This window comes from Otolemur garnettii, unplaced genomic scaffold (genome assembly GCF_000181295.1).
Source record: "Otolemur garnettii isolate 467f Iridium unplaced genomic scaffold, OtoGar3 scaffold00031, whole genome shotgun sequence".
Taxonomy (NCBI): domain Eukaryota; kingdom Metazoa; phylum Chordata; class Mammalia; order Primates; family Galagidae; genus Otolemur; species Otolemur garnettii.
The window spans coordinates 1,245,920-1,261,146 of record NW_003852426.1 but is presented as its reverse complement, the minus strand read 5'-3'; the positions used below and the strand labels follow the sequence as shown (position 1 = coordinate 1,261,146).

General features: G+C 51.0%; 2 protein-coding genes across 2 annotated transcripts; both read left to right on the top strand.

The window, feature by feature from the left end:
* Positions 1–432: 432 nt before the first annotated feature.
* CDSN (corneodesmosin) lies at positions 433–4,292 on the top strand. Its single transcript, XM_003788991.1, has 3 exons — positions 433–517; positions 2,827–3,057; positions 3,094–4,292. The coding sequence occupies exons 1-3, from the start codon at positions 433–435 to the stop codon at positions 4,290–4,292; spliced, it is 1,515 nt and encodes a 504-aa protein (XP_003789039.1).
* Positions 4,293–8,395: 4,103 nt separating this feature from the next.
* On the top strand, positions 8,396–9,674 carry CUNH6orf15 (chromosome unknown C6orf15 homolog). The gene is made up of 2 exons (XM_003788990.2): positions 8,396–8,581; positions 8,839–9,674. The coding sequence occupies exons 1-2, from the start codon at positions 8,497–8,499 to the stop codon at positions 9,672–9,674; spliced, it is 921 nt and encodes a 306-aa protein (XP_003789038.2). The 5' UTR covers positions 8,396–8,496.
* The last annotated feature ends 5,553 nt before the right edge of the window (positions 9,675–15,227 follow it).

Here is a 15,227-nt window from a genome sequence, read left to right as displayed (position 1 = left end):
GCACCCAAGTGCGGAAGGGAAAGTTGAAATGCCCATGTCTGCAAGTGGAGGCAGGGTGGGAGTTGACAGGCCAGATCAGGGAGGCAGAAGGATGAAGGGAGCCAGGCGACTGGTCCTGTGTGAGAGTGGACGCCCCAGAGTGGGCAGAGCGCCTGGTTCCAGGTTAGGCAATGAGGAGCCAGAGCAGGCCAGTCAGGTGACAGGATGGTAGGGCCTGTGGCCGTGGGTACCCACACTGCAGCCACTACTGCTGCTGAGTAGGCAGATGCTCCAGGCTGATTACTCCTGGCCACGCCAACTTCCCCCAGGCTCCCACCCTCTCTGTCCCTCCCTCCCTCCCCTTAGTGACTCCTGCCCAGGGAATGTCCAGCCCTGGATAAAGGACCCAGGTGTCCATGAGCTACTGTCAGTCAGAAGGCCACTCACTCCAGGATGGGCTCCTCTTGGGCACCCCAAACGGGGCGTGTGGGCGGGCTCGGGATGAAGGTGCTGCTGCTGGCTGGTCTCCTCCTGCCAGGTAGGAGGCTGGGGCCCTGGGAGCAGGAGGGAGGTGGGGGAGGGAGAATCCAGGAGAGGACTTGGCAAGTGGGAGGGGTAGGGGCTCAGGGAGCTGAGGTTTGAGTGTGGGAGCTGCTCCTCACTGCCCTGTCACCTTAGGCAAGTCACTTAAACCTTCCGAAGCCTCAGTTTCTGAAATTCTAAAATGGGGTTAATAATAACACCTGGCTCTCATCTCTCCATGTGTCTCGAATTAAATAATGTATGTGACAGGTGCTTTGGAGATTCTGGAGGGTTATATAAATGGTGGTGCTGGTGGTGGTTATGATTGTCATGGGAGCACTAGAAAAAGAAGACTGGGCATTTAATAACAATAATTGCTACCATATTTAGGTCCCCTTTTATGTACCAGGCACTGCTCTAAGCACTTTCAATCATACATTAGCATTTTTGATCTTATAAGAATTGTATGGCAAAAGATTTGTTATTCCTACTCTACAAGTGAGGACATGGAGTCTTGAAGAGGTCAGAAAACTAACTGGCTCGAGATTACGCATTAGGAAGCAGTAAAGCCGGGATTCAAACCCCAGGCGGGGTGATTCCTGGACCTGTGCTCTCAACCACTGTGCATTTACAGCCCTTGAGGAATTTCTGTGACCTTGCCTTGGTCTGGTGGGTGGGTGGTGTCTGGGGGAACAGAGGAGGGAGGAACACATGGTGAACTCATGCAGAACTCATGCAGGGGGTGGGCAGAGGTGGGGTCCGGTGTGGAGAAGCACAGAGTTTGTTTGTTTGTTTCTTTCTTTCTCTCTTTCTTCCCCTCCCCTTCCTTCCTTCCTTCCTTCCTTCCTTTCTTCCTTTTTTTGTTTTTTGTTTTTTTTGAGACAGAGTCTCACTATGTCACCCTCGGTAGAGTGCTGTGGTGTCACAGCTCACAGCAACCTCATCTCCTGGGCTCAAGCAATTCTGTTGCCTCAGCCTCCCAAGTAGCTGGGACTATAGGTGCCAGCCATAATGCTGGGCTAGTTTTAGAGATGGGGTCTCGTTCTTGCTCAGACTGGTCTCAAACTAGTGAGCTCAAGCAATCCACCCGCCTCAGCCTCCCAGAGTGCTAGGATTACAGGCATGAGCCACCATGCCCAGGCCCCCAAGAATTTCTTTTTGAGGAGAGGACGGGGATGCCATAGATTACAGAGGTCTGGTTGTTGGTGAAGGGCTCACGGATGAGTGGCTGTAATAAACCATAATGTCGAATGCTTCATGTGTTTTACAGCATCTTCCACATAGATGCTGTCGCTTAGTCTTCATGGTAACACTGTGAGAAAGCAGGCAGACCCCACTTCTCTGTATGAACCAAACCTCAGAGAGGTTCACTGACTGTGGCTCCGTCCACACCACTTGGGACCTGGAGAGTTTGGAGTGGGCAAAAAGAACTCAGGGGAGAGAGAGTTGTGGAGGAAGGGTGGAGTAAATTGGGCTGGGGGTTAAGAGCAAAGCATTGGTAAGAAAAGCCCAAATCCTCCAGGGGAGCAAAGGCAGCAGAAGTCAGATACAGACCTGGGTTGGGGCAGCTGCACGTGTTCTATGGCTGGGTGGGGAGAGATGGAAACTGATATTGCTCAGGAGCCTTGGAGGCTTGTGGGGTTTTATCCTGGTGCTCTGGGCTGGACCAGCAAGGGCAGGGTGGCTCAGGGTGGGGTGTCCTGTCACACTGGTACTGTCAGGTTCTTAGCAACAGATCATGACCCCACATCCTGTCCCCCACCCAGCTGTACTGCCATGGCTGAGACAGACAAGAAACAGTTTCCATCCTTTACCCAAGCCTGGACTCTCATGGGGATCTGGTGACGGGGTCTCAGTCCTCAAGTACCCTTTCCTGTATGTCAGCCCTGCCGTATTTCTCCTTCCCTTCTCGTCCCTCCAATGTTTTGCCTTTTGTTTTCTCCTTCCCTTTGGTTTCACAGCTTGGCCCAGGAATGTCTCCCTCACTTCTCAGAGCCTCAGTTTCCCCACTCTGTCACTTTAGGTCCCTTCCTTTAGACCTACTTGCTCCTGCCACTTCCCATTCCTGCTTGTCTCCAGTGTACTTCTTAGAGGTCTCCTACTTGGAAGCCTCATTTTCTGTTTTTCTGGTAGGTGTTTGTTCCCCTTTCCCCACAGCAATGAAACTCCCTTTATTCTGCCGTCTCTATTCTCCCTCCTTTCTCCCTTCTAAACTCTCCCTGGGCTCCTCTTAGGAGCAATCAGAGTGGTGGATGGCTGAGACTGGGCTGAAAGGCAAGGAAGAAAACCTCTCTGGCCCTTACTAACCATTACTTTGCTCCCCAGGGACCTTGGCTAAGAGCATCGCGACCTTTGATCCCTGTAAGGATCCCACACGTATCACCTCCCTTAACGACCCCTGTCTCTCTGGGAAGGGCGGCTCCAGTGGCTTCAGTAGCTCCAGTGGCTCCAGCAGTTCCAGCAGCTCTGTTTCCAGTTCCAGTGTCTCCAGTTCCAGCATCTCCAGCAGTGGCTCTAGTGGTTCTGGCACCTCCAGTGGTGGGTCAGGCGGGTCCGGTGTTGGCCAGAGCAGTTCTTCAGGATCTTCATTAGTTAAGCCAGGAACAGGATACTCTCAGATCAGCTACTCCTCCGGATCTGGCTCTAGTCTACAGGGTGCGTCTGGCACCTCCCATTCGGGAAGCAGCAGCTCTCAGTCAGAAGTCATCAACTACCAAGTAGGGCATGGCTCTGCTCTACCAACCAACCCTGGTTCTTCCCAGTCTGGAGGAAGCTCTTCTGTCTCCCTAAGCTCCAGTATGTCCAGCGGCAGTAGGCAAAGCATCAGCTCCAACCAGCATCCCTGCAGCTCGGACATCCCCGACTCTCCCTGCAGTGGAGGGCCCATCGTCTCACATTCTGGCCCTTACATCTCCAGCTCCCACTCGGTGTCAGGGGGTCAGAGGCCTGTGGTGGTGGTGGTGGAGCAGCATGGCTCCAGTGGCCCCGGAGTGGTTCCAGGTGCCCCCTGCAGCAATGGTGGCCTTCCAGGGAAGCCCTGCCCCCCTATCACCTCTGTAGACAAATCCTACGGTGGCTATGAGGTGGTGGGTGGCTCCTCTGACAGTTATCTGGTTCCGGGCATGACCTACAGCAAGGGGAAAATTTACCCTGTGGGCTACTTTACCAAAGACAACCCCGTTAAAGGCTCCCCAGGTGTCCCCTCCTTTGCAGCTGGACCCCCTGTCTCTGAGGGCAAATACTTCTCCAGCAATCCCATCGTTCCTAGCTCCGGCATCTACCCATCGGGAGCTTCCTCTGCTATTGTGTTCCAGCCAGTGGGCACTGGCGGGGTCCAGCTCTGTGGTGGCTCCACAGGCTCTAAGGGGCCCTGTGGATCCTCCAATTCCAGAATCCCCAGCAGTGCTAGCGTTTCCAGCAGCTCCAGTTCATCCTACCATCCCTGTGGCGATGCTTCCCAGGGGCCTTGCTCGCCTCCAGGCACTGGGTCTTTCAGCAGCAGCTCCAGTTCCCAGTCAGGTGGCAAAATCATCCTTCAGCCCTGTGGCAGCAAGTCCAGCCTTCCTGGTCACCCTTGCCTTTCTGTCTCCTCCTCAACATTGAGTGGGGGGTCTGATGGATCCCCCCACCCTGATCCCTCTGCTGGTGCCAAGCCCTGTGGTTCCAGCATCTCTGGAAGGCTCCCCTGCCGTTCCATCCGGGATGTCCTGGCCCAGGTGAAGCCTCTGGGGCCTCAGCTAGTTGACCCTGAAGTTTTCTTGCCGCAGGGAGAGGTACTTGACAGTCCATGAGTCAGCTTTCCCATAGGTGCCTGCACAGGCACACATGTGCACACCACCCCCCTTCCCAGAGGGGAGAAGTCCAGGGGCCCAGGAGTGGTCTCCCTCCTCCCAGGACGGCTGCTCTGCCTCCTCCACACTCAGTGTTGCAAACTCTCCCTTGTCACCTCTTTTTTCATTTCCCCAAAAGGGGAGACTCAAGACCCCTGTCCTCATTCTCTCCCACTTTACTGCAGTACCCCTTCACATGTCCTCTGTTATTTCTTCGAGATGGTCCGTGACTAACCCCACCTGCTCAGGTTCTTGACTGGAAAACCCCTTTAAATGCTCCTAGAGCACCTCTGATGCCTGGAAAAGTTATCTCTTCTACTCCTCCTTTGCCAAATAAAGCAAAGTCAAACCATTATCTAAAACCATTGACCACTTTTTATCAATTTCTCTTTGCCATCTGGTCACCCAACCCAAAATGCCACTGGGCTCTCACTCCCGATTCCACCTCTGCCCTCCATTCCAAGAGCTCACCACACCCTCCGAGATCACTGTTTCCAAACACCCTATGTCTCTCAAGGCCTTCACCTCAGCCCCCTTCCTGGCTCCACTTCCTCTCTCTCAGCTGCTTAGAGAGAAGGGCACCCTCAGAGGCGGGAGCAGGCACCTGCTCTCTCTGGTTCCTGGGCAGACTGCTCAATAAACTGTGTGGACTAGGCGCAGATATTTTGCCCTGTTGGAGTCTTGTGTCTCCTCTTAGAGCCTGGTGATGTTCCTCCTAAGCCTTTGGAGGTTCCTGTTTCCCTCATTTTTATTCATGAGTTGGTCCATGTTTCTTTATACCTTATCTTCCCACAAAGGAGGAAACAAATATTTGTTGAACTGAAAGCAGAGGACACTTGGTCTCCCAGACCCTTCCCTCTATTGCTCCAGGAAATCCACTGTCTCCCCACTCCTCCTCCACCCCAGGTCCTCCTGTCACCTTGTATGGAGCCTTCACTATTTCCACCCCCTCCCACCCAACCTCCTTGTTCTCTCCCATTAGTGCCTCACCTTCTCTCTGGGAATCTGGAGCCTCAACTTCCTGGGTTTCTGGGACACCTGGAACATTGGGAAGGCTGGGCACAACAACCCTGACCAGATTCCTGTCAACTGAGTGGAAGTCCATGTGGGTGTTGTTCTGGGAGCTGGGGGTGGAGACAGCAGAGAACAGAGAGCTGGGAGTGGGGCAGGGTGCACAGCCAAGCGCGGTGACTCATGGCTTGTGGCAGAACATAGCCACACTATCTTTTCCACCTGCACACTCTTGCCTCTGCTGGGGCTTCAGAGTGAGAGCTGTGGGTGACATGGCTCTTGGGTGAGGGGTGAGAGGGTGGGGTACTCCATGGAAAAGAGGAGGTGGCCTCTGTGGGAGAAGAGAGAAAGGAGACTGTGTGGTGAGGGCCATGGGATGTACATCCCGGAGACAGGGGGAGAGACTGAGGCTGGGGACATTCTCATATCCCAAGGAGGGCACAAGGCTGTCCCTGTGGAAAAGGCCCCCACCTCTGAGCACAAGCTACCTCTCAGAGGCTACTCTTGGCAGCAGAGGACACCGCTCCACTCCACACCTAACCCATTCTCTCTTGTTGGGATGGTGTCAGCTGGCCCTGAGTTTAGAGCTAGGAGAAGTCCAGAGCCAGCAGAAATGTATTAACATTGACCGGAAATGACCTGGCACAGCTAACCCAGCCTGTAGGGTTGATTGAAAACACAACATGGCTCCAAAACAGTCCTGTTTCTGTCACCACAGTTGAGTCACCTTTGGCTCAGCATCTGACTCCTGGACTGCAGCCAGTGGCAGGAATTGAGGCCCACAAAGGCTACACAGATGGGAATTTCAGGAAGGGGTCAGACCTCTGGTGTGGGGTTTCCTTTAGTCTCTGGTGTTCTCTAAATTAAAAGCTTTTCTAAAACCAGTGGGTCACACCAAAAGATCACTAGGCTCCATTCATTGGCCAGTACTGCAGAGAGCTCTTCCTATTCTAGCAGGAGCCAGCAGGGGCTGGGAGTGGAGACAGAGCAGCACAGTCAGCTAATGTCAGCTCATGGCTCATGTTTAGACTTCAGGCAGCCAAGGAAGCCTACTCTGGGGGCCTCCCAGAACAAATGGAAAGAACAAAGGCATCAAAAAACTTTTATTAAGAAAAGGTCAACTGGATGAAGTTGAAACACATTCTTCTTAGTGAAATAGCACAAGAATGGAAAAGCAAGTATCCGATGTACTCATACTAAGAATGAAGCCAGTAGATGATCTAACACATGCCCGCACAATAGAAAAACTCAATTCAATCCAAGATGGGGGGGAGGGAGAGGGAGAAGGGAGGACAGAGGGGGATTGGTGTGCTCCCATTTAATGGGCACAATGTAAGGGTATATGGCATACCTCCTGGGTGTGGGACACAATTACAACAGGGACTCTACCTAACAAAAGCAAACATTGTAACTTAATTGTATCCTCACATCCATCTGAAAAAAGAAAAAGAGATCATTAATTAAATATTTTCAAAAGAAAAAAATTGCCAAACAAGGTGGGGCGCGGTGCTCACACCTGTAATCCTAGCACTCTGGAAGGCTGAGCCGGGTGGATTGCTTGAGTTCCAGACCAGTCTGTCCAAGAACAAGACCCCATCTCTACTAAAAATAGAAAAACTAGCTGGGTGTCTTGACAGGCACCTGTAGTCCCAGCCACTCAGGAGGCTGAGGGATGAGGATTGCTTAAGCCCAAGATTTTCAGGTTGATGTGAGCTATGATGATGCCAGGACCCTCTACACAGGTGACAGAGGAGACTGTCTTAATAAAAATGTCCAACATGGTGGCACCTGTGGCTCAAAGGAGTAGGGTGCCGGCCCCATATACCAGAGGTAGCGGGTTCAAACCCAGCCCCAGCCAAAAATTGCAAAAATAAATAAATAAATATGTCAAACATATTTAAAAATAGACAAGATAGACAAGTTAATAAATCTCCATTCTCCCATCACTAAGCTTCAGCGATGATCAAATCATGGGCTTTGACAACCCCACTTAAATTCTCTCCTCTGCTGTTATTTGTAAGCAGCCTCTTTCCCTCGTTAGACCACCTGACCATCTGTGGTAGGCAGAATGGTGTCCCCACCCCAACACCACCAAAGATGACCACGTCATAATCCCTGGAACCTGTGAGTATGTTAGGTTATGCAGCAAAGGGAAATTAAGGTTGTAGATGGGATTAAGGACATGAGATGTCTGACATTAAAATAGGGAGATTATCCCAGATTATCTGGGTGGGTCCTGGGTAATTATGGGGGCCTTAAATGAGGATGTGGGAGGCAGAAAAGGAAGTCAGAGTGATAGAACCTGCTCCTTTTTGCTTCGAGGATGGAGGAAAGGAATCATGAGCCAAGGAACAGGGGCAGCCTCTAGACCAGTGGTTCTCAACCTTCCTAATGCCGCAGCCCTTTAATACAGTTCCTGTGGGTCACGACCCACAGATTGAGAACTGATGCTCTAGACGCTGGAAAAGGTCAGGGAAGAGATTCTCCCTGGGGCCTCAGAAAGAAGCAGCCCTGCTGAGACCTTGATTTCAACCCAGTGAGACCCATTGTGGACTTCTGATCTCTAAAACTGTAAAATAATAAATTTATATTGTTGTAAGCCATTGAGTTTGTGGGAATCAGTCACTACAGCAATAGGACATTAATAAGCCATCATCTCATGAGGATAGGAAACATGTCTCCCTCTAGACCTAGGTCTCGCATAGGAGCAGCTCCTCAGATGGAGGTCACTTCTGCACCCCAGAACTCCTGCAGGTTGAGGTACAGATGAAAGCCATATAGAGATGTACAAGAAAGGGATGCTGGGAGAAAATGATCCGGATCCCAAAGACAGAATAGAACCCAGTGTTTCTATTGCTGAGAGAGGCCACGCAGCGATTGCAGCCCCAAGGTGAAGAGACCCAGAGAAGGGCAGGGCTGGCAGCCAGGGATAAGCTGTGAACCAGGACATGTGGGTCGAGCAGGAAAGGAGCCAGGGCGGGGATACACCCAGCTTCCTCTAGGACATTCAGGTGGCACCTGTTGCCAAAGACCGTATCAGGAACGAGGGTGGAATGTGCAGATTTATTGTCTCCACAACCACTGGCCCGGCCTGTTTCTGCTGTCCCCCACCCCACTATCAGGATAAAGGGCCAGCATCCTGGGGCCAAGGGAGATGCTGGGGCTGAGCAGGATGCAGGGCCGTGTGGCAGGGAGCTGGGCTCCCTGGGGCCTGATCCTGGTCTGTCTTCATCTCTCAGGTATGGATGCTGTACCTGACCTTGGGCAGGAGGAGACTTGGATCCTCTGAGGAACTAGAATTAAGAGCAGGAGGGTACACACTGGGGTCTCTCAGGGGAGCCAGGGAATCAGAGAATCTGGGAAGGGAAAGTGTGGGGACCAAACATCCCCGGGTGGGGAACCTGCAGCCTTGGGGCCACAATGTAGCCTTCTGTATCCTGAGTGTGGTTTTTGACTGAATCCAAATTTTATAGAATATATTTTCTCCTTCCCTCAGGCCTCTTTGCTCGGAGCATCAGTGTAGCAGAAGAAAAAGTTCCCCAGAACTTAGGGACCAACTTGCCTCTGATTGGACAACCTCCCTTGGCCAGCTCTGAACATCCTCAGTACGCACCAGACCCAAGGTCTAATGATTTAGCAAGGGCTCCTCGGAAGCTCGATGCTCCTCTATTAGGTGGCTCCCAACCTGCAGGGGGCTCTGGGGCCCAGAGGTGGCCTCCACCTGGGGGGCTTCCCGCTGTGGATTCTTGGCCCTCTGAGGGTCCCTTGCAGGTGATGGCAGCTGAGGCTGATGACGGTCTGGGAGAAGCGCTGCTGGAAGGACCATCCTACCTCTCCAGTGCTGCTGTCCCCTTTCTGGGCAGAGGCTCCATGCCCGAAGAGTTCCCTGTGCGCTTGGCAGGCCCCTCACTGGAGGCTGCTCTCCTCCACCAGGACTTGGAGTCCAGACGGCCGCCCCGCTCCAGCATGCTGGGTGCTCAGGGAGAAATCCTTGCCCGACGCCCACCCTGGTCTCTCATCCACAGGGTTCTGTCTGGTCACCCCTGGGGGACCCTGAGTCCCAGTGTGTCCTGGGGAGGTGGAGGTCCTGGGACTGGGTGGGGAACAAGGCCCATGCCACACCCTACAGGAATGTGGGGTATCAACAACAGATTCCCAGGCACCAGCTGGGGGAATATTAATCGCTACCCGGGTGCTACCTGGGGGAATGTTCATCCGCTCCCAGGCATCAGTAGTCAGCTTCCTCCGAGAGTGCTGCGCCCTCCTGGCTCTTTTTGGGACATCCCAGCTGGTTTCCTCCGTCCTCCCAGTCCTGGGTTGCAGTGGGGGTAGAGAACTGCAGAGGGAAGCCAGAAGCTGGAAGTCAGAGGGAATCCTGCCCCTGCCACTTCTGGCTGGAGCCCAGTCAAGGTCCAGGCAGCGTTTTTCCAGCCTTCTCCTCACTTTCACTGCCTCCCCTGCTGCCCTGTGCTGATCGCCAATAAAACACAAGCAGTTACTGAATTTGCTTTTTCTCCATGTCTTTCTTTCTGGGTATAAACTGAAGGGAGTTTTGTCCATTCCCATTTTCCAACCATCCCCCTGTCCCTTTAGGGCCCCCTGCAGATGCTCTCATGCTGTCCCCATCCTTTGCAAAAGATCAAAGTCCAGGTGCTTAAGGGTGGAGTCTCAGGGTCTCACTCTGGCCAGATAGGACAGCTGGTTCTAGAATTGTCCTGGAAGCTGAAAGGGGAAGGAGGTGAGGCAGCACTAATGGGAATGGCACCTGTGGCCACAAGAAAGGATGAGGTCCCAGAAGGCTGCATCAGGGCAGGCGGGGTAAATATTCTGCTATCCACAGAAGCACAGAGTCAGGTGGCATTGTCTACGCTTCACTTATCTTTCTTTCTCAGAAAGACACGCTCCTTAGAAGTGGGGGATGCATCGCTCTCCTCCCTTACACGCATCACTTAGTACATTGTGTCACAGAGAACCACAGACTTTAAACATTTTCTGAATAAATAGCAGACATGGATAAATGAAAAGGGAGAAAATAACCTTGGAGCCAACAATCCCACCTGCAGTGGCATTTGATGCTTTTATCTCAAGTGATGACAGTCTCTTCCTTTGGTCACACTGTCGTCTCTCCTGCCCTCCCTCTGGGTTTCCCAGGAGCTCAGTATCCTCTACAGGAGTTGGAGTGAGGGCAGTGGAGGTCAGGCTACAAGAGCACAGACAGAATGGGCAGGCGTGGTTGGAGGTGGTTTGGCTCCGGATTCTCTCCTCCCCATGCTGTGTATGTACCATCCTCACCCACAGCGCTCTAGGTGTATGTACCCTCCACCAGGCTGGGGATCACTCCAGGTCCCCAGGAATTGGCCAGCTTGTGGGAGAGGAGGCGGGAGGAGGAGAACCACCTGGGGTTGGGGAGTTGTCTGCTTGCCAGTGTGGGAGACAGCGTTCTAAAAGAAGAGTCTCTGTCCTGGAGTCTGCACGAAGCTCCAGCCTCAACTGAGAATCAATTCTCAGGACACCTTCCCCAGCAGCCTACCCTTCCTGTCACCAGCCACTCTCCTGTCTCCCTCACCTCTCACTCCTGGCTCAGTTCTTTTCCCTCCCTGCACTCTCTTGGTTTCTCCCTGTCCTAGGATGGGGTGGGGGCTGTCCAGCACCTGCCTCCTCCGCCAGCCCAATTTATTCACTCAAGCTTGGAGTCTTCTTTCTCTCTGTCCCTCTTTCTGCTTGCCCCCTCTTTATATTCATTCCTATTTGCACTTTAAAAAAAATTTATTTTTTTGCAGTTTTTGGCCAGGGCTGGATTTGAACCCGCCACCTCTGGTATATGGGGCTGGCACCCTACTCCTTTGAGCCACAGGCACTGCCCCCTATTTGCACTTTTGTCAGCACTGTCAGCAGTCACCTGCTCTGCTCCCCAGGCTCAGAACATCAGCACCACCAGGACAGAGGCTTTGTTCCTTTTGTTCACTACTGCACCCTCAGCACCAAGACAGTGTCTGGACCCGGCAGGTACTCAGCAAGCACGGGAGGAGCTGTCTCTGTCCCCTCTGTCCCCTCTCTCTCTAAGCCTCCCTCATTTCTTCTTCCAGTCTCTCCTGAGCCACACGGCTGCACAGATTCTAACCTAGCCTCCTGTGTGGCCTTCCCAGAGCCTCACCAACATTTCCCCATAAACCTTCTGTAGCCCCTCGCAACTCAGAAAATGCTCCATGCATTTCATCATCTAACTCCCATCATTCTCTGTGAAGAAGGAATTATGAAGTTCTTTGTACCGATGGAGACACTGAGACTCAGAGATTAAGTAACTCACACAAGGTTGCAATGACAAAGGCAGTGACTCAAACCGAATTTTTCTCACTACCTGTCCAGGGAGTGTTCAAATACAATATGCAATTAACAGAAACAACAACTAACTTTTATTATACGGGCCAGAGCATGGACAAGGTGCTTCCACACACACCCTTCTAGGGAATCCTCACAACTACCCCATCAAGTGGGCACTGCTGGGCCCACGGTGCAGGGGCCTGAGGTTGGCACACAGGCAGCACTGAGCACAGGACCGAAGTCCGTCTGCTGCTGGTGCTGGTGGCTCCAGGAAGCTGGGGCTGCAACAGTGGGGGGTCCTGGGTAGCTGTGGCTGGTCCCTCAGGGCAGTCTTTGGTTTAAGATTAGTTGCTGCTCCATAAAGGGGGAGAGAGAGGCCAGTAATCTGTGATATAACTAAGGTCCTGATGTTTGCAGTGGAGACTGCTGCCGGTGCCCTCATTTTCACATCTTGATCAGTGATTAGTTGGCAGACATGGCAGCTGGAGTAGCAGGAGTCATTCCTCCTATCCTAGGAGTGTGCTTGTCCAGGAGGTAGGAGTTCCCCTTCTGCCACACGCCTTCTCAGCCAGGTCTGCTTAGGCAAGCCATTGAACTCTGTAGACCTCAATCTTCATCTGTGAAGTGGGATGAAAGCGGATGTCAGCCTCCCTCATGGGGTTGTTAGGAAGTTTAATTAAGACAATGATAAGATGCCTTAGAGACTGAAAAAGCCTCAGCCATCAGAAGGGGCTGATCTTGATGCAGTACATTGTCCCAGCCAGGCAGTCATGGCAGGACCATAGAAAGATGAGTGGGAGGCTGGCCTGGGGCAGTGGCTGTAGCTAACTTCACAGTTAATTGTTAAGGTCGGTTGTGAGGCTTCTCATGGGGAATTACACTCCAGAATGATTCCAAGATCAAGTAGAGAGAGTTAGTTTCTCATTTAAATGTTTTTTCATTCCTTAAAGAAACTATATTCATTCAGCGCTTTTCACTTGTACATACACTATCGGGTGCTAATAATAAAATAGCTTCCTTCATATGTTTACCACAAACTTAAGGTGGTATAGGGTTATTTCAATTTTAGGGTACACTTACTCTTATTATTTCCATTTTGCAGGTGAAGAAACTGAGGCTTAGTAAGGTCAGGTGACTTTCCAAGGTCATACAGCCATAAGAGGTGGAGCAGGGCGGTAGTACCATTTGGAAACTGCAAGCATGTTCCAGCCTCACATCGCCGGAAGGCCGGCAGTCTGGTCTTGGTTTTGTCTCTCTCTCTGGACCAGGTGCCTACCTCTGTGTTCCTCGCATTACTCGGTTGGAAGCATGTCCCCTCTTGGCTTCTTCCCTTCTCCTTCTAGTTGAGCATTCTCCTTTGCTCTCAAGGAACTAACTGGTGAACACACCCCAAAGATACTCACCTTTACTAAGCCATAATCTCCCAGGTGAAGTGAGCACACACACAGCCATCAGGAAGATCTGTCACACGCCAGGGTGTTGTCCTGGTCACAGAGGCCTGTGCAGTCCAGAGCTAGGGATAGTGAGAGGTTAATAGGAGCTTCCTGTCTTAGGAATGCACAGGGCATCCAAAAAGTCACCCATAAAGTCACCACACAGGGAAAATGGGAAATTGTAGCTGAATGGAACTTAGTGACAAAATATTCATTACAAAATTATAAAAAGAAATTATAAAAAGGTGGCTAACATGTAGAGAATATTTTGTAAATATTTTGTAATGAATATTTTGTCAATAAAGGTCCATTTAGCTACAATTTCCCATTTTCCTTTTTAATGGCAACTTCATAAGCTACTCTGGGACTCCCTGCAGTTGTAGACCATTTCCACACTCTCAGAGCCACAGCTGTTCCAGGGGTTGTTACTGGCCCACATAAGCCAGTGGGGTGGGTGTGGTTCATCCCGAGGTAGTAATACAAGTTAGTGCTACAGCCGTTGTCTATTCTGAAGGGGTGGGCTAGGCTGATAGGAATTCATTTTTGGTTCTGGATAGTCTCCTGCTAGACAAGTCCCAATGTGGAAAGGCAGAAGAAACAATCTGTGAAATACTTTTGAGACTATTCTATTTGGTTTCAGGATGGCACTCATGACTGATGGGGCAAAGGCTGGTTCCTTTACCACCTCTTCCTCTGTCCCTCTGCCTCCGGAGCACATCCTGTGCTCAGGTCACTTTCTGGACATCATCCTCCTTGTCCCACCTCACCAAACCCATTTCTCTAGCTGGGCATGGTGGCCCACGTTTATAGTCCCAGCTACTTGGGAGGCTGAGGCAGGAGCCTCATTTTTGACCACTTGAGTCTTGGCTAGACATGAGGCCTGGTTGCACAGAGCTGCCACCCTTTCTTCTTCTTCTCCTCCTCCTCCTCCTCTTCCTTCTCCTTCTCCTTTCTCTCTTTCTCCTCTTTCCCATTTCTTTTCTTACCCCTCTTCGTTTTCTTTTTCTTTGATTTTGAGACAGAGTCTCACTTTGTTGCCCACTGTAGAGTGCTATGATGTCACAGCTCACAGCAGCCTCTAACTCTTGAGCTAAAGTGATCCACCTCCAAACACTGGAGTTCAGAAGTTCCAGGCAATAGGGTCCTGTGTTCATGCCATGGCACTCCAACGTGGGTGTCCCTATCTTAAAAACCAACCAACCAACCAACAAACAACCCCCCCCCAAAACAACAGAACACCTCCCTGAATCCCAGTGCTTGTAAGTCTGTCTGTCCACTGTGACATTGTAATATGATGAATTCAGAAGAACTAGCTCTGGTAGTGATTAGGGGTGAAGATGATGAGTCTAGAAAGACAAAAGCAATCTACTATGTTAATACTCCCTTAACCGACTGTCCAAAGCCTGCAAACTCAGGTGGCCCTCTGTATCTTCCTGGGACACCCTGTCAGTGTCTGAAGGATGTTAAGGTGTTTCTGTTTAATGTAAAATTTGTTACTCCTAAAAATTTATTAAGCAGGAGGTGCCTGAAGCTCAGTGGTTAGGGCACCAGCCACATGCTCCAGGGCTGGTGGGTTCCAACCTGGCCCGGGCCTGCTAAACAAACAAACAAATAAAAAATAGCCAGGTGTTGTAGTGAGCACCTATAGTCTCAGCTACTAGGGAGGCTGAGGCAGGAGAATCGCTTGAGCCTAAAAGTTTGAGGTTGCTGTGAGTTATGACTCTACAGCACTCTACTGACGATGACAAAGTGAGACTTTGTCTCAATTAAAAAGAAAATTTATTAAGCAGTTAGCATTTAAGCATTAAACAATATTCCTGTATTTACATACTGCTTATACAGCTAGTGTACATAAACTTATGAAAATAATAACCAATTTATTCAAACAATAAATATTGATTTTAGACTTAAATTCATTTAAGCATTTGATTAAAATCTCGAATCTAATCTATAGGAGTCTCTTATGTGTCTTAAATCCCCTAAAAAGCAAACAAATGCAAAAATTATTATAGTGATTACAAGAATGATCACTATGCTGTCACTAAAAATCAGTTACCAAAAGCTAATACCAGGCTCGGCGCCTGTGGCTCAAGCAGCTAAGGCGCCAGCCACATACACCTGAGCTAGCAGG

Bases quoted from the DNA above. Each gene is read 5' to 3' on its own strand.
- CDSN (XM_003788991.1), top strand. From the start codon at position 433: ATGGGCTCCTCTTGGGCACCCCAAACGGGGCGTGTGGGCGGGCTCGGG. The intron at 518-2,826 runs GTAGGAGGCTGG...TTTGCTCCCCAG, and splicing joins GGCTGGTCTCCTCCTGCCAG to GGACCTTGGCTAAGAGCATC. The intron at 3,058-3,093 runs GTGTTGGCCAGA...GATCTTCATTAG, and splicing joins TGGTGGGTCAGGCGGGTCCG to TTAAGCCAGGAACAGGATAC.
- CUNH6orf15 (XM_003788990.2), top strand. From the start codon at position 8,497: ATGCTGGGGCTGAGCAGGATGCAGGGCCGTGTGGCAGGGAGCTGGGCT. The intron at 8,582-8,838 runs GTATGGATGCTG...TCCTTCCCTCAG, and splicing joins GGTCTGTCTTCATCTCTCAG to GCCTCTTTGCTCGGAGCATC.